Source organism: Aspergillus japonicus (genome assembly GCF_003184785.1).
Source record: "Aspergillus japonicus CBS 114.51 unplaced genomic scaffold BO86scaffold_26, whole genome shotgun sequence".
Classification (NCBI taxonomy): Eukaryota; Fungi; Ascomycota; class Eurotiomycetes; order Eurotiales; family Aspergillaceae; genus Aspergillus; species Aspergillus japonicus.
Genome location: NW_020291663.1, coordinates 286,043 through 303,458, shown reverse-complemented (window position 1 = coordinate 303,458; position 17,416 = coordinate 286,043). Strand labels below are relative to the sequence as shown.

Sequence of the window (17,416 nt, the reverse complement as noted above, 5' to 3'; positions counted from 1 at the left end):
AGTCAGTGTGGCCGAGTGGTTAAGGCGATAGACTAGAAATCTATTGGGTTCGCCCGCACAGGTTCAAATCCTGTCGCTGACGTTTTTTTGGTTGTTGTTTTCTTTTCTTTTCTTTTTTTTTTCCCTTCAACTTCTATAACTAACTTACTGCTTACTGGTCGTGTGCTGCGGCGCGGTTGTAAAGGCTGTAGAGGATAGGGTTAGGTGCGTTTTCTCTTTCTTTTTCCCTTTTTTTTTTTCTCCCTGTTTTGCAGTTTGTTTTGTAGCTTTGATTTCGATAGCCTGAAGAGTTCATAACTTCTAGCACTGGGTATAACCTGAGCACGTTCATCGTCGATTGATCCTGATAGTTATAACTAGTCAGTCTATATTAACTAATGGAGTGTATCAATGAAGACTTCGGTCGGTCGAGTGACTACGATTTTTATCCTGCACACACACACACACACACACACATAAGACTCAGGAATATCCTTTTGGCATGGCATAATGTACGGAGTACCCGGGTTCCACTGAATCTAGTTACGTAGAGCCCTCTTTTTCAAAGCCGTCTGGATACAAATGGATCATGGATCAGCAGTAAGTTATCGGACCACAGGACCAAGACCAAGACTAAGACCAAGACCAGGTATCACAACCGCAGCCACTCGTCATGGCTTTTTTTGTTTTCATGCGTGCGCACTGGCATCCAGCATAAATAGAAGAAGAAGAAGAAGAAGAGAAAGAGAACTAAACCAAAGGAAATAGAAACTCGCACAGATGCATCGATCTTGTCCCAAGATAATGAAGAATGGAAGTTAGATTGCTCTAATAATTCTATAGCTGTCTGATTCTGCTCTATTTTACATTCACCCTTCCCCTTCATGCAACCCCCCCCTCCCAAAAAAGTCGCTGAACAAGATCCTTCGCTATTTTGTTTCCCCCAAAACACCATCCAAGCAACAAAAAAAAAAAAAGACCCAAGACTCCCGTAACCGCTCCCAAAGTAAACCGAAGCGCCAGCCCGAATACCCAAAACTCCACTCCACAGCCCTAGTATGTCAAAATATCCCAAAAACATCGGTGGAACCAGAAGAGGGAAATAAAAAAAAAACAAGTCAACGCAAGCAAGAAAATCAACCAGCGATTCTTAAACTCCGTCCGAAACGTTCGAACCCAAAGCGATCTGATGCCCGACCCGTTTATCAGAGAGTCAACTCATCTCGACTGTCGAACGCCGCCTTCAGCGCGTCCGAAAGCCGCTGCGTGAGCGAGCTGATGAACCCCTTGGGGTCCTCGGTGGGCTTGGGGAGGTCGTCGGTCTTGCTGTGGGAGGGGGTGGACGCCGGCGGGGCGAGCAGGCCGTTGTTGACGTTGTCCAGGTCGTCGTCGTTGTCGATGTCGTCGCCGACCGAGTCTACCGTCGGCGTGAGGCTGTTGCCGTCGTCGATGGCCGGGGTCCAGTGGTCCTTGAAGTTCTTGTAGTAATCCGGGATGAAGGAGTGGGCGTGCGCGTGGGGGTCGGCGTCGGCGTCGGCATCCTCGGCGTCGGTGTCGGACTCGGCCGGGGGGTTTGCGTCGCGGGAGTCGGCATCTGAATCATCGGTGTCCTCTGCGTCGTTGGGATGGGAGCTTTGAGGCTCGGCGGTGTCTTTCCAGTGGGTGAGCTTGGAGAGGCTGGGGAGGCCGATGGCTTCGAGCAGGCCGTTCAGGAGACCTTGTTCTTCGTCGCTGTTGGGGATTTCGCGCTGTGGAGGTGTCATGTTAGTCCGGGTGTTGGGGGTGGTTTGTGGGGGGCTTGGAGGGTAGGACGTACCGGTGAGCGGGCTGCTAATCCGATGGAGGAGACGCCGGATGGTGGGTTGGAGCCGGGGACGGGGAGGGCCTGGATGATCGAGGAGAAGAACAGGCAGGCGATGAGGCAGCAAGCCAGGGAAGAAACCTTTGCGAGGATGGCCATTGTGATTGATTGATTGATTGATTGATTGGGTGGTTGGGGTGGATGGTTGAGTTAGAGATGGATAATGTAGATTGGAACGAGCTAAGGACGAAGCTGATCAAGATGAGAGGCTCGAGGAGTTAGACTCGGGGACGATGAAGCTGAAGCTGGAGCTGAGGATGATGATGATGATGTTGGAGAAAGGAGTGACGACGTCGTGGTAGATATAGTTTTCGGGATCGCCATGAAGAGCCCTGGACGAAGGAGTCTGCCGCCCCCTGGAATGTTGACGGCTGGGGAAGCATCGCGGGGAAATGCCACTCGGTTGGCTTGATTTGCACTTTCGGACACATTCCTGACCATCGACCGGGTGGCCGGTCGTGATTTCGCGCGCGATGGGGCCGAGTTATTCGGAACCTCGCCGACGGATTGGAAATCGAGAAGAGGCTGGTATCTACCTCTCCCTCCAGGATCTCCTATCGATCCAGATGTCTTCAAAATTGAGCACAGAGACCCCAACCCACACCTGGACCGACTTTGAAACCCGACAAGGGCCTCGGAATATCTCCCTCGTTTCAGAGACTGATCTGAGACTCGGCATGAGAGGCTGTCGCGAGCCATCACTCCTCGAGTCGGCGGACGCGATCTCACATTCCAAGCGGCCGGCGATCATGCCAGAACAGCTTCCAAAGCTCCTCGCCACTCGCCACAATCGTGATAAGGGCTTTAGCAGCAGTCTGCCCTCTCCTGGAATGTGTGTCGATAAGGGCTAGATTGCATCCGCCACATTCCTGGTCAGGGCAAGTTGGGATAACGCGGTCGCCCAGTCGCCCACGACGCGCCCCGGTATGTATTCGCCCGCGATGACAGCTGTGGCTGGTAAGACAGCTGAGTCGATCGTATTTCCATCCATGCTGATCATCTGTCACGGACTCATCTCGGCCTGGGTCCGATGCTTCCCAGGAATGGAACGCGATGCTTGCGGGTTTCGCGCTTCTCGATAGAAGCCGCATCCGTCCTTCTATCATTCTATCAGGGACTGTCTTCCCGCCATCTCCACAATCAGCTTCACATCTTCCAGATGCAAAAGGATGCTGGGATCGCGCTTACCCCACAGTGCCACAATGGTCGACCCCAGCCCCGCCAATTTTCCCCCGCGCTGGATTCCATGGCTTCCCACGCGTCGCGAGATCCCTGACCTATGCAAGACGCGATTCACCGGATTGGGGTTGGTAGAGAGAATAGATCCAACCATGGCAAGCCTGCAAAGAGCCTAGTTTAACAGCCAGTGCGACGTTGCTTGCACTAGGTCCGCATGGCTGAGCTAGCGATGCAAGTCTAGGGTGTGGTGCGCAATGGCCTCACGGGACTGGTAAATCGGAAAGTATAGCGTATCGTCGTGCAGTGACGGCAAAGGGATGACTGCGTTCTAAATGAGAGGGATGTGTCAGTTGAGAAATTGTAGAGAGAGAAGACGACCCAAAGACTGAAGCGATGGAGTGGTGACGCCGCTAAGACATACCCATGCGTGCATTTCTGGTGTCTGACTTCAGAGAGACATCCATCAGTGTGAACTCCGTGGCTGCATCAGAGACATTGCAGGGTTTCTATGGAGGTACATGCAGTACAGTCGCGTCCTCGTGTTCAGTCTGTGCATAGCACGGGTCAGTCTGGGGGAGAGGATGTGAAAGAGCGAGGATATGAATCGGTCGGGCGGTTTCTAGTGAGCAAACAGTTCCAACAAGCAGCCTGCAAGACCACACCCTCCATACCGTGCGCCACCGCATCAACTGCGAAGCGAAAGGGCGAGCATGACCCTGGATTTCCGATAGCCATGCCAGATCATGGCCGACTCAAGCTTCTCTCCAATTGAGCCCCCCCGCTAACGCATGCCACGGCAATGACACAGAGCCAAGTCCCCCCTCGCCTCCTCCCCTCCTCCCTTGAATCAACCTTTACCTTCGCCCCGATCTAGAAAAGAAAAGTGAGATGTACAGTACACTACCACTGCGGACATGTACTAGACAAGACCAATCCAACACCCCGCGCAGGGTACAAGGCTTGTTGTGCGGTGGCTGCTTACTCTGACGCCGCCATGCGCGGGCTTCTGCGTCTAACAACTACCCCAATATCGGAGCCAAGTCGTCCTCCGCAAGGACGGGATGGACTCTGTCTTGTCCTGTCGTAAGGTGCGCGACTCAACTAGCACTGACTAGGCATGATTCTCCCTGCAGGTTTACTTTTGCGTGCCGCAAGTCCGTCTCAATAATACGCTGCTGCGTCGTCCTAAGACGCACGAGACCCTTTTTCTCCGCACTCGCGGGGAGGAGGGGGGCTGCTGTCGGGCTACGGTGGCTGACTGAGTGACCGGCATCCTTCTGGTCTTTGGAGGAGGTATACATCCTGTGAACTACATGTTGCCTGCAGGAAGAGAGGGGAAGGCGGACGTTACGAGTCAGCAAAGCTTATGTTGGTTTTACTTCGCCCCCTCCCCTCCAAGGAGTCGACCCTACAGCAGCAGAGCAAGAGGCATCACAAGTTGCACACGTAGGCTCTTTCCTCCTGCAGGGCAGTACGTACTTACTTCTCGTCTCGGTTGAAAAAGGGGGGCTGTCCGAGATAGCACGCCTCGTTATCAACCAGCCCACTGGGGCGGACGGAGACCACTACCTTAGCTTCTTCGAAGTAGGGCCGCCCCTGTGCTTCCTCCCGGTCAAGCCTCGCAAGTATCCGTATCGCTGAGAGTTGAACGGGGGGCGAGAGAGAGAGAGAGGGGGGGGGCTATCGAGGAGCCCCGAAATTGCACTTCTACCCAGGCAGAAAGATGTCGACGAACGGTGCGGTGGATGATGAGACGCAGTAGAAGCCGCCGGTTTCTCCTCTCGCCCATCACGTAGAGCGACAGACAGATCCGACGGAGCGCGCCCTGCGTCCCCATAAATCTGCTCGATCTAGTGCTTGCTAGGTCCGCTCCGTAGTCTAGTCGGCGCCAAATAATCTTGTTCTGCTATCCAAGTCTCCCCCGCCAGCCCTAATTATCGACCGCTAATTGGAGTCCCACTCATTCGTAGGCGTCCACGTAAACTGCCATGCTCAAGAGGCATTCGTGAACCGATTGTGAGTTCTGGGGCTGGTCGTTCGCGAAAGGAGGTTATGCTGCATACCGTTTTGCTCCGAAAGACGAAGGAAACAAGATAAGAGCAATCGGGAGAAAGGTACAGCACAATACAGGGCCTCCACCATGGCGAATCAAAGCGGCAATGCTGAGGGGGAAGGGCAAGGGAAACAAGAATTACGCAACCTGGCGCTAGATATGATACCAATCTCATCATCTGCGGCTGGGGGAGCGTTTCGTAGGTAGTCTAATGGTGGTCCCTGAACTGGAGACAAGCTCCGTCGTCGTCGTTGTCGTCTTTGTTGATGTTGATGTTGATGTTGTTGTTATCGTCGTCGTCGTCGTCGTCGGCATTACTGGTCTTCTCGGCGCCGACCCCCTCCCTTCCATGTTGAACTTATTCCTCTTGTTCAGAACAACTGACCCCATATCCAGGGCTGTGCTCTCCTTCGCAGAGGCTTCTCCATTCAGGTGCAGCTTACGTGTGTCACTCACACCAGGAAACGGACCTAATTCCTTATTCAAGTGATCTCTTCGTGTTTTCTGACAACTTAGCATTACCTACTTACTGTCAAGCCCACATGATGTTCCCATCAAGCAGCATGGGCCCTCACACCTGATCTAAGTTAGTAGTAAGTTAGTCTAGACTAGAGCGAAGGCAGAGGGCCTACGGCCATACACCAACCAAAGATTCGCTCGCCCTAACCACCTTCCTCCTCTCACTAGTGAACCCAGGTTAGGCATTTTCGAGACTAGTCTCCGGCGAGAACATTTACTCAGTATCTTCCAGCAAAGCAGAAGGGGAAAGGGGGGAAACGAATCTAATTTTCTACCGCGCGGCATGTCAAATCTCGGACCCCACTGAGTGACGTCTCTGCTTACGCAGCCCTGTGTGAATTGTGGATTTTAGTTGATCCTAGTGGCTTTTTTTTTTAATCTGCTCAGTGATTTTTCTTTTCTCTTTGGTTGCTGTGTGATAAGGTAGGTAAAGGGGGACAAGTTCGGTGGTGGTGGCCGTTGGTGGAAGGTTGATAATGATATGTATGATATCAGGCCACATGGTCGGAAATGATCAGCTGTATAACCGGGGGGCTTGTTTACCCCAACTTCTTTGGTCTTACATCGTTCAGAACATCATTTTGATCGTTTCCCTTCAAGTAACCAAGCGAACAAACATCCACAACCATTGGAAGGATCAAGAAAAAAAACAAAGAAATTCCCGCTTCCAAAAAATCACCGAATTCCCTGCATGCTGGACCGAACCGAGCCCCCCTCTTTGCTCTCTCTCTCTCTCTTTCGCCCTCAAGCCCAGTGAGAAACACTAGCAAGAGTCTAGGAGTCTAGGGTAAAAAGCCAAGCGAAGCCCATTTTCCCTGCACTAGTGATTTCACCCACTTTGCGAAAGAAGCCAATGGGACATGACTGGAGGAAAGTATGTGCGTGGGTCCAAAATTCTGGAAAAATTTAATCCCCCAAAGTGCCAAAAAGAACAAGAAAAAAAGGAAAAAAGAAAAACAGAACGACCCTGAGCTGGAATGAAAGCTCGCACTCGTATTCATTGAGTGGGCCTACGTAATCAAGCCGACAAGCTACGGTTCCCAAACTTTCTTTTCGGACCCTGAAGATCTCAGGGCCGAGGGCAGGACTCTCTCTTTTGAAGATGTACGTAGTGGACTGTGTACTGTAGACTACTTCGTAGATCATTAGTCGTAGGAAGTCTGAGTCTGTGGTTGATGATTACTTCAGGCACTATTCTTGTTCCTTTCTCTCTGTCGCAACAGATCTGGTGGCAGATCTCTGTGCTTATCAAAGGGAACGAGACTAACCCCAACCAACCAACATGTCGACATTGATTGTAAAGATGGTGAAGTTTACCTTCGTAGTGAGGGACCATGCGCTGTGTATCTACTATCTACCTCCGAGTCCTCCTTGAACAGTCAACACTCAACTTACATACATAATACTTGTACCTCCAAGCCGCAGTAAGGTCCATACCGCACCCGCTCTCGTGGCGAGTCCAGCACCCTTTTCCCGATCCGGCATCCGTGACGACTTTAGTGAAAACGTAGGGTTGTTGATCTGGCTAGACCCCCTCGACCTCTTGGATTGTGCACATACTATGGACGTCGATCCGCGAATCATCCAGTCTCACCCTATCTGTCTATCATGAGTTTATTCCACCCCGTATATAGCACTACATCCTCACTGGCTACAGTTAGTATCTCTCATGATCATCACAAGCCTCAAACCCACGAGACGCCCTCGTGATCACGATGTCCCATCCCATCCCATCCCGTCTCGGCTGTTTTGTCTGCATGTGGAGAGAGAACGCGCGCCGAAAAGGGTCGTCACCAAACCCTGCAGTTTCGTGGCTTGTCAGGCTAACCTTAAATCCGAGGGGTGCACACGCGTCCCTTCCTTACCCCCCTCCCTTCTCCGTCTTTTGCGGCGCAAGTACTGCGTACTGTACCCTAGTAAGGTGGTGGGTTGGCTGTTAGGGCACGGGATTGATGTTCTCCGAGACGATTCGATGACTATCTCTTCCTTCGCAACAAAACCTCTGATCTTAGCTGGAGACATCCGACTCATGAACCCCTGGTCGCGTCGCTTAGATCTGAATCATTGTCTCAGCCCGGATATTTCTCTCCCATACCCTATGAGTTGCAGAGACATTGTTTGTTGGCGTCCGTCCCTCTTGCTCCGGAATTCCCGACAGAAGGGAAGAGCAGAGAGCTAGACCCGAGCCAAGACACCGGCAAGGGAAAAAAAAAAAAAACCACACCACGTACTATGACTTACCGTTCCGTACACTAGAGACCACATCCATCGCCCCTGGTCCCCCCCCTCCGAGCGCAGCGTTAGTGCAGTGGGCTTTAATCTCTAGAGGCTTGGCTCCGTGCTAGTTCGGGGGTAGCACCGTAGCCAGAAATTGAACTTGGGAATTTAAGGGTCCATAGGGCTTCTTCCTTCTCTCTCTGAGTCTGGTCTGCTTGTTTGTTTGTCTCTCTGTTTCTCGGCACTTGTCCCACTGTTTTCTTTTTTCTTAGGTGTTTGTTATTGTTAACCTTTTCGGGTTGTTAGTAGGCAGATGATTCGTCGACTGGCCGACGGGTTGGTAGAGTTTTTTTTTTTTTTTTTTTTTTTTTTTCTCTCAATCTGTGTATTTCTTTTCTTGGGCGTGGGTGGAAAGTCAAATTTGCTGATGAAATATGGAATTGAAGCCTCGTTCCGAGAACCAGTAACTCCGTCATCTAGATAGGAAGGGTAAGCAAGCAAGCAATTGAACGGGCGAGAAAGTTTACTGCGGTGCCAGCCCGAGCTTTTGACAGTTGGGACAGGACAGGACGGATGCCTTCCGGGTAAAATATTATACGCAAACGTTCCGTGCCGGTTTGGGCTGTCCAGGGGCTCGGGACTTTGGAAAATCTATGGGTCGCGGAATCCAGGGACCAGAGATGGGATTTTGCGTCGTACAAGTACGTACGTATGTGCTACGGTACGAGTACTACTATATCAAGATACGGAGGCGATGTCTCTCGACGAGCTTCATTCCTGTGAAGTAGTTCTCTGCTGTTGAGTCAGCGGATGTTTCAACTCGTGGGCGAAAATCGCCAGGAATAGGTAGTTACCCACGGCAATGGGCATAGTCTCCAGGGGCAATCAGGGTCGTCGTCACTGTAGTTAGTGGTATCCGATTATGCACATACACATACTCGTACGTACGTACCCGGAGTCGAGAGCGGGCTTGGCGGTCTCGCTTACGGAACGTCTAAAGGCTAGATCAGGGAGGGGAGTGCACCACTGGGCACCGTTGCTACAATCCCCGAAATAAAGAAAAAGGATTCTAAAGTAGTTAAGCTAAAGAAGGTTAATGGAGGGTTTGAGCGACATCTGTCTTCAGAATAATCTGGTGAAGATCTGATCGGGACCATGTTTCTTCAGACTGCGCATCTCCATGTTAAACAAATCAGATCCATGGGAACCAGCCAGTCCTCTCGACCGGAAAGGGTTTGTCGCCTTACCAGCTTACTTCACCTACTCACTTGCCGCTTAGTCAATCCGGCCGCTAACTAGTCTGCTGCCAAGACATTCTGGCAGATCTTCTTCTGCTTCCCTTCTTGTTCCACGAGGATCATCGTGGAAGGTCAGATCATGTGAGTGTTCGAAGGAGGGAAATTTTGCTTTCTTTCCTTTTTGGTGGGATTGGCTGGGGATTAGTCTCAGATGCTAGAGGATATTATCCAGACTGTCACCGGTGATCATTCTTCGTCGAGGAAACGAGACAAGCACGCAAAACAAAAAAGAGGCTGATCTACTCCCGTCCAGCGCCTCGGTTGACTCGGCAGCGGGTGGATGACTAAGTGCCGATGATGGAGAGGGTTTTCTTTTCTTTTGCTTCTTGGTTTTTGCCCGGCTATTTGCTGTAAGCGATTGGTGGGTATGGTATGTGGGTTTGGTCTTTGATTATGGTTCCAGATGAGGGAAGGGGAAGAACCTGACCCTCGATCTTTTCTTTCGTAAGGGTGTATCTATAGACCAAGTGCCACTCGAGTAGATAGTGTACGTAGATAGTGTATACCAATAACTCTTGGTGCTGTAGGGACTCGTATACCCTGCGCCTAGCTCAGCCACGCCACCTCAGCCTGCGGGATGGGAGGTCATAAGGTTGGACCTTATCACTACTTTTAGTCGTTCATTGTGGATATTCGACGATTATTGTTGAGACCAAAGAATTGTGAAGCAATGATAGGAACCTGCACGACTATACCTTATGGTGCAAAGTTCCAGCATCCAATCTCGGGAAACCCCCCCCAGCACCTTCGCCCTATCCATGTCTCACTCCCGACTCCCGAGACATCATCGGCAAAGTCAGGTTCAGGGCCAGGGTCAGAGGTTCACAGGGAGGAGTTTAGTCATCGGCATACTCCCAGCCCGTTCGGTGGTTAGACTCACCGTATGTATACGCGGCTGCGTCAGATCGCAAACCACAGAGAAACATCCACAACGTTTCTGATTGAACAGCCCCTGCTCCTCGAGATGCTTGGCATCGCAATTAGTGTTGTGGTGCCCGGGTCCGATCCCTCGAAAATCTAGCCGCTGCTGTCAGAAGCTGCGTGGCCCTGCAGATTAGGGACTGCCCCCTACGTTAGTAGATTGGAAGCTGGGTGGCCCCCCGGAGCCCCTTCTTCCCCTTGCTATGAGATCCATTTCCATGCCCATCGAAGTTGACTATGACATGAACATTCCGATGACTAAGATCTTCAGTTCATGGAATCATGGTCACTGGGTAGGGCAAGTACCACACATCGACTGCCTCCGAAGTTTTGCCCCGGATAAAGATTGGAAAGGCTTATATCTCGGAGGACAGATTGTCGAAGTTTGCCCTCGGACTTGTACTGAGTCCAGTACCTACAGGCACTGTACTGTGATATTCACTCTACCCACAGCGGAAGTTCATTAAACCGTGAGGGTGGCCGTTTTGCGTCACTTGTCCCCGCGATTGCACAGCACAAATTCTCATTGTCATCAGTCGAGTCCCTAGGCATCAACATTTCTGATTCCCCTTGGGATCTGGCCAATGATGATCCCCCAGGGCCCTGGCGAGGAGATTAGTCGCGGGCGGGGGGGGGGGGGGGGAGTTAGCGAAGGGCAAGAGAGAGGGGCCGGACTACTCTTTCTTGACGTTATATCCGATCCTCTGACGCGTCTGATGGATCAAGAACCGAGGGGGGGTTTCCACAGTTCCTTAGTCTTTGCTTCGGGATGAACTACGTAGTACGTAGATCGTACAGATGGAGGAACGCAAGTGAGGGCTGAGACGATCAACCACCACCACCACCACCACTACTAACAGTGCTGGTTGATTCAGGGTCCAAGTGGCTAAGCATGTCTGCCAGCCTGGAACCAGGAAGAGTAGCGTAGTTAGATGGCATATAACATAGATGGGCTATTGGGCGGTAGGTTTCCAGCTACACTAGTCAGCACTCCCCCGTGATATTATCTCCATCGACTGCCTTGCAGACACAACAAACAGCAGGGAAACAAGACAGTAGCGCTCTCAAAGTGATGCAGCAGCCGATTGTGATTGGGGAAGGGGGGACCAGCGCATGGCGCGTCGGAGCCCCGGCAGGATGGGGCTCCGGTGACGGTTAGCCAGAGTACACGTATGCATGGATTAACCATGATTGACCAAAGTTCGTGTTTAGCCAGGAAGCCAAGCTCGGTTTAGCATTTTTAGCGTTATGGAACTGCGATGGAGATTCATTTTGTGAGGGAGATTTGAAAGAGGGGGGGGGAGAGGGGCCCTGGATTGTTCGTGGGTTGGTTGGTAAGCTACTGTGGTACTGTACACACATACAAGATTTCCTTCTTGACTTGACTGACAGGGGCGATCAGGCAATCCGGCACCCGAGACGGAAGGACATTACTTGTCATAATGAAGTCATATTTCTATAGTGAATGCATTATAGTGATGTTGATTGAGACACAATAGTCAGATGATATGTGAGGAGACATGCATGGTTTACAGCCGTTGAACGCTGTCATCTGCTCACTAGCAGGAGTCAGCAAGCCGGGGAGGGGTCAAGAAACCATACGGTTGTCGTTTGGGATGACTACAGATTCTAAAGAAGCTCACAGTAAGCGACGACTTGTCCCCTGGGGCTATTATTGGTAGACTAAAAAGCCCGACAGAAACTGTGTGTGCCTCGCCGCCGCTACTATTGAAATCGAAGCTATTTCCGGTTCTGGGTGGGGCGCTTTTCCAGAACGTCGGGATAATTTCTTTGGAGCTTGGGGTGGTGGAAAGGGAAAGGGAAAATAAAAAACAGATGGGGCTAAGGTTGTCTGCGCTATCTATTGATACGCGTACTGATCAAACTCGTTCTTCTGAGAACCACACAGATTGAACCTCTCTTTCTCAGTTCTCACTATGTCTCCCTCCACACCATGCGGACAATTTACCGAGTTTCAAACACTCTCCCATAGAGTTCACTCGTCCGAGAATTCCGTCTCAGAGTTTAACCTCCGACCTCCGATCGGGGGTCGGAGAAGAGTACCACAAAGGGAGATTCGAGACGATCCCGGAGGTGAAGAAAATCAGCTCAGATCTTTGGAACTCTGACACCGTGTGCTCTCGGAGGAAAAAAAAAGTATCAGGATGTGTCGTAAGCGCTTGTCTATTTTTTTTTTCTTTTCCCTCTCCCTCTGTCCGAAGTATTCGGGGGGAAAGAACAGTTTGAGGGTTTGATCCAGATTGATCTGCCCCATTGTCACCAATCAAGGGACTGGACGTGATGCTAAGTGTCGTGACTAGCGTCAGATACCCAGTCCGAACCCACTCATTTCGTCCCATCAGATTCCAGTACAGCGTGGCTAAAAGCTTGTCCGTAAGCCTCCTTCTGGGGATGGTGACCAGGGGGTGAGAAGGAGCAGGAGCAGGACGGAGGACGGAGCGATTGACAATTGGCCACGGCAGGCAACGATCTACGGCATTTGCTTCCGGTTGGAAACATGAGCAGGGCACCGTGTGGCTCTTTGAGCGGATTTTAATAATTGTGTATACACGTTTACTCTTAATCTACCGAGAGAAAGTGCTCGTTGAGGGTGACGGGCTAGGGCAACAGGGACAACAAGGCAACGGCTTGACCACCGGCTGGCTGCTTAATCATCGGGATTGATCTTGACAAGCAGGTGTGGTTTGGTTGCCACTCGGAAGACGATCGATACCCAAATACCAATCCATACCATGCATTACTCGGGAACCCTGGAAAGTTTATGTTTGCATCTGGCTGGTCTTAGTGCCGATAACCTGAACTGACAACAGCGGCCGAGACATCCTCTTGATTGTCGTGTTTAGCTCAGCAATTGGGTTCCACACACACACTCAGATAATGTCGGTCGACATTCGACCGTCTGCACTCTTTGGCATTCTTCACTCCTTGTAGACTCGATCTGATTGTAAACCACAGCCGATTGACACGATGGCTGACACAGTGCGGGAACAATGCGCTTACAAGTTACCACTGCTCGCTCTCCTCCGCCCGTTTAGCTGACGACAGGGACACGTACCAGCCAGGGATCTAGGTAGTTTAGATCCAAGCCTCGGTGGGAAGAAGAGGGGCTATTGGGCCCTGAAAGGGGGCCATCGGCCCTTTTTTAGCTGACGGACTCCCCCCTCTGGATGACGAGGTCACCTCGGAGCTAAGCTTGAGTAGTCGTCCTTTTGGTCGTTACAAGATCCCAATGCAGCAATGGGAAAACAAGCCCCGTTCCTGATGTTTTACTTCTTACTATTATTACCAGTAACATTACTAACATTACGATGACAGGAGCCGAGCCACACTACCACACCACACTCACTCTCGACTGGTTCCATCTGCGTGGCTATTGAGAAGATTGAAACCTTTTTCTTGGGGTTGGGGTTGGGGTTGGGGTTGGATGACTGACTGACTGACTGACTAAGGGGGTTGTGCGGACAGCGGGTAGAACTAGTGCCGAAATGATTATGCACTTCGGCTTTATCGGAGGGGCAATGAGGAAAGGAAAAGGAAAGGAAACGAAACGAAAGAATTCATGAATGAATGGAAACTTGCATATCCGGACTGAGACCTGATTATTCTTTTGTGCTCGCACTGAGTACTGAGGTACGGATCACGGAGGTAGCATGGAAAGACAAGAAGAAAGCAAAGGACAAGGAGAGACAAATGGGAAATTAAACCCCATCTAATCTGGTCGGCTCAAGAAGCGGGAGGACTCTATTGGCATAGACCCTGTGGCTGTTCTCCAGTTAGGGTCTTCCCAAGAGTCCGTTTCTCTTCTCTGGCTCTCTGGCTCTCTGGCTCTCTGGCTCACCCAACGAGGAACCAAACCGAGAATTCTTTTTTTTTTTTTCTTTTTTTTTTTTTACCCTTTTCCTTTCCGTCTTGTTTTTCTGCCTTCTTTTTTGTAATTCTTGGTTTTTATTTTATTATCTTTTTTGTTTTTCTTCTCCCATAACAGTTACCATAAATGATGATGCCTATTTTGTACTCCACCCCGACGAACTAGCGTCGTGGACATTATCCATGAATCCATTATCCATTATTCCATTCCATTTTCCCACCCACTATGAACTAGTCCACTAGTGAGTTAACTCAACTGACGGACTCTGGACATGGCCAGAGCTTCTGGAGAGACCCTGGACGGGTTTCAAGATGCTTCTTTTACTGCGACGAAAAGACGAAAGTCGCTGGTTCGACCGTTCGTCACCTCTTGTGCCCACCCTCCACTTCTCCTCCCACACTCCTTCTCGCTCTCTCGCCTTTTAATATTCTTGGTCTGCCCCGTCTCATTCGACATCCTTTCCCTAATTTCCAAATTTGATATCAGCGACTCACACTAAACCTCAACTCCCATACTCCTCCTCTCCCATACTCCTCCTCTCCCTCTTGTCCTGCGACACCTCAGGCCTTGTCTATCCTTCATTGCTCTGCAACTTTCCCACTTTCGGCCGATCCTCCTCTATCCGCTCTTATCGCCCTCCCTGTATCTACATCCAACCACGGTCAGATCACAGACCGAACATCAACCACCGTCTCGCCGGGCAAATTGTTTTTGTGGGCGTGTCTCGAGGGTCATTCCGTCATTCTCTGTGCCTGTTGGGATTATCTCCGAGCCCTGCCAAACCGACTGGGCTGAATTGTAATTACTGTTTTATTTGCCCTATTCCTCCAGTAGCCGGTGGACCCCGCGTATCGACAGCCCTCGAAGTGATCGACATCGGGTGATTGTCTCGTTGTCTCAGTCACATCCGTGGGGAACAGCGAAATTTCTCCTATCCGACAAAAGACGGACGGTCCAGCAACGAGCTAACTGGGTGTCTTGCATCTTCCATCCTAGCGCTCTCCAGGGGTCTTTCCTACAGATCGAGGGGGTCCTCGTTACACGAACTGATTCCGACAGAGCAAACATCCTCCTCACTACACTCGGTACGTACTTTGGATCTCTTACCTCCCTGAACTTGCTTTACATATGTCTTCCGATCCCTTGAGTTTTGGTTCTCTTTACAGAGGGTTGTTGGTCTGGTGGACGAATCGCGGAGATACATGGTCGACGGGAGTCGGACCTCCGAAGCACAGATAGATAGCTTAGATAAGACCGACAAAGCGATTGATGGCAGAGGGACTGAACTCAGAACTAATCATGCCTCGAACAGATCGATTGCATATTGTGGACAAGATGGCTAGTTGTCAAGCAAGCTTTGTGTCGATCCTGAACAACGACGACAACCCGGCCTTCACTGTGCGGTCTGCCCCGGGAATCTCTCGACAAAACTCCACCTCTTCATATTCCTCTTACCACTATGAGCCCCAACCAACGACGACACGGACGTTAACCCCTGACTTCCGCTATCACCACCATCACCACCATGCCTACACGAACTCGCCATCGGTATCCCCCGCTTTGGCACGCCATCCTTACGAACCCGTGTCTGAACCCACGCAGCCCACGTCTCCCGGTTCTTCCGACTGTTCCTACGACTATATGAGCAGCGGCGCCAGCGTTCGATCGCATTATCACCTCAGTCGGCAAGAAGCTCATGGCTACCGGCCCGTGGCAGAGAAGCGGATCAGTGGGAGCTCGGTGGTCGAGCCTCCGTCCCCGCAGCCGTCGATCGGAAGCACGACCAAGGAAAGCATGGCTGCGAAATCGGGAGTGCGGAAGAACAAGTACCCTTGCCCTTTTGCTGCCAGTCATGGCTGCACCGCAACCTTCACCACCTCGGGTCATGCCGCCCGCCACGGCAAGAAGCACACCGGGGAGAAGAGCGTCCATTGCCCGATCTGCAACAAGGCCTTCACCCGCAAGGACAACATGAAGCAGCATATCCGGACGCACCGCACCCACTCCGAAGAGATGCCCACGGGGATGGCTGCCGACCGGGACAGCGATGGGAGCAGCAGCTGGTCGACCCGGAGAAGCACCGCGTCCTCCACTTACGCCCACCAACGGTCGACCAGCCAGGCCCAGCGGGAGAAATCCTCTTACGATGCCATGCCACCACGAGTATGATGAGAGAACTAAGACGTCTTTCTTGTTCTTCACCTTCTCTTTTTCCTTCTCCTCTCCTTCTTTCCAATCATTACCCGTATCCATGGCCAATTGACCTTGATGTGCGGGCATGACCTGCCCTGAGGGTGACCGCTGTGCGGTTCCCTCAAGCATACCCCTTCGACATGGGAGTTTCCCAATTTGTGCATCGTCCGAGCTGGACGAACTGCGATTGCAAGATAGACCTTGTTCCATTTTTTTTCTGTGGACGATTTGGACTTGGTCCACTCGTTCTTCTGTTCCTCTGTTCTATTGTGTATAGACGGTACGGAGAGCCGCCTGCATTTTCTCTTCATTTTCTCTCCATGCATTTCCTGCCTCGATTTCCTTTCTTCAATTGTCTTCTTGTGCATGTTGATGTTTCATCTGTGATTACTCACTTGCATATGCGACCGATTCTGTTGTTGGTTCGCATGGTGTTCTCAAGCGTGTTTGATTATGTTTCTCTTGTCTGCCATGAATACCTCGTCTGTTTTTTGTTTTTTTTTTTTCTGGAGTTTCTGCCCGGGGAAGGGCTCACCAAAAAAAGGGCAGTGGAGGTGTTTTGTACTGTACAATAAGTGTTTTCATTGATTATGTATGTGTGAGAGCTACGCGGAATTGACGGGTCACTACTGCATGACCGAAACGTCAAGATGGAGGTTCTGAATGCGATGATATCCATTTGAAGATCTACAATGATATGATCAGTGTGTTTTGCTTATATACTTCAGAGTAAATGTTCTCTTCCAGTGTCCGCATCGCATATCGAACTCACGTAGTGTGAAGTAGGAGTATGTATGTACGTGGTATGGTGTCTGCAGTAAGGGATGGATTGGAACCACGGAACGGGCGGGGACGGAAAAGCCGGGGAACAAAACAGAAGGCGTGCAAGTCTGGAACAGCCACCGGGAAGGGACCACTTCTATCTATCTACAAGCGAGTAAACCTTCTATACTTCTATCCTTGTCGACGGCCATAGGTTGTTGGTTCTACGTGGATGCTGGACCATCGACCTCATTCTTGACCAGGATGATGGCCGTAGCCTGGGTAGACTTTTGACTGACTCATGCCGACGATGATGTCAGTTTCGCTGGGCTGCGCACGGAGAGCGTATGAGCCGAAGCACAAGAAGACAATCGGCTGGATGGATGGTGACACGCCTTTCATCATGGGGGATCATGGGGGGGAGAGAGGGGAATGGAATGCTCTCGCCTCACCAATAGCCGAGCCCCATCCCCCACCGAGGGGATTTGTTTCACAATAATCGCCTGGAGTGGAGGCAGGGTTGCCCGACTGACTGCGGTACTGCA

The 17,416-nt window shown here is 51.1% G+C and overlaps 4 protein-coding genes and 1 non-coding gene across 5 annotated transcripts; 3 read left to right on the top strand and 2 right to left on the bottom strand.

Annotated features, from left to right (window-relative positions):
- The first annotated feature begins 1 nt into the window (after position 1).
- Positions 2-82, top strand: BO86DRAFT_t144. Its single transcript has one exon. It is a non-coding gene; the product is annotated as a tRNA-Ser (tRNA).
- A 1,077-nt stretch (positions 83-1,159) lies between these two features.
- On the bottom strand, positions 1,160-2,135 carry BO86DRAFT_410109 (uncharacterized protein). Its single transcript, XM_025674468.1, has 2 exons — positions 1,796-2,135; positions 1,160-1,727 (listed from the first exon to the last, which is right to left on the bottom strand). The coding sequence occupies exons 1-2, from the start codon at positions 1,937-1,939 to the stop codon at positions 1,185-1,187; spliced, it is 687 nt and encodes a 228-aa protein (XP_025527432.1). The 5' UTR covers positions 1,940-2,135; the 3' UTR covers positions 1,160-1,184.
- A 117-nt stretch (positions 2,136-2,252) lies between these two features.
- BO86DRAFT_98938 (uncharacterized protein) lies at positions 2,253-3,161 on the bottom strand. Its single transcript, XM_025677850.1, has 2 exons — positions 3,029-3,161; positions 2,253-2,961 (listed from the first exon to the last, which is right to left on the bottom strand). The coding sequence occupies exons 1-2, from the start codon at positions 3,086-3,088 to the stop codon at positions 2,566-2,568; spliced, it is 456 nt and encodes a 151-aa protein (XP_025527431.1). The 5' UTR covers positions 3,089-3,161; the 3' UTR covers positions 2,253-2,565.
- A 1,743-nt stretch (positions 3,162-4,904) lies between these two features.
- On the top strand, positions 4,905-5,802 carry BO86DRAFT_389507 (uncharacterized protein). Its single transcript, XM_025672151.1, has 2 exons — positions 4,905-5,654; positions 5,713-5,802. Exon 1 carries the CDS (start codon positions 5,284-5,286, stop codon positions 5,560-5,562), a length of 279 nt encoding a protein of 92 aa, XP_025527430.1. The 5' UTR covers positions 4,905-5,283; the 3' UTR covers positions 5,563-5,654; positions 5,713-5,802.
- A 9,449-nt stretch (positions 5,803-15,251) lies between these two features.
- On the top strand, positions 15,252-16,061 carry BO86DRAFT_271251 (C2H2-type zinc finger protein; the record flags this gene model as incomplete). The annotated part of the gene is made up of 1 exon (XM_025667220.1): positions 15,252-16,061. A coding segment is annotated over one exon (810 nt), but the record flags the coding sequence as incomplete, so codon positions are not given.
- Positions 16,062-17,416: the final 1,355 nt, after the last annotated feature.

What these genes read in the sequence shown, in the direction of transcription:
- BO86DRAFT_410109 (XM_025674468.1), bottom strand. Translation starts at nt 1,939, where the DNA reads ATGGCCATCCTCGCAAAGGTTTCTTCCCTGGCTTGCTGCCTCATCGCC. An exon ending in GATTAGCAGCCCGCTCACCG is followed by an intron (nt 1,728 to 1,795) that starts GTACGTCCTACC and finishes ACACCTCCACAG; the next exon opens with CGCGAAATCCCCAACAGCGA.
- BO86DRAFT_98938 (XM_025677850.1), bottom strand. Translation starts at nt 3,088, where the DNA reads ATGGAATCCAGCGCGGGGGAAAATTGGCGGGGCTGGGGTCGACCATTG. An exon ending in GACCATTGTGGCACTGTGGG is followed by an intron (nt 2,962 to 3,028) that starts GTAAGCGCGATC and finishes GATGGCGGGAAG; the next exon opens with ACAGTCCCTGATAGAATGAT.
- BO86DRAFT_389507 (XM_025672151.1), top strand. Translation starts at nt 5,284, where the DNA reads ATGGTGGTCCCTGAACTGGAGACAAGCTCCGTCGTCGTCGTTGTCGTC.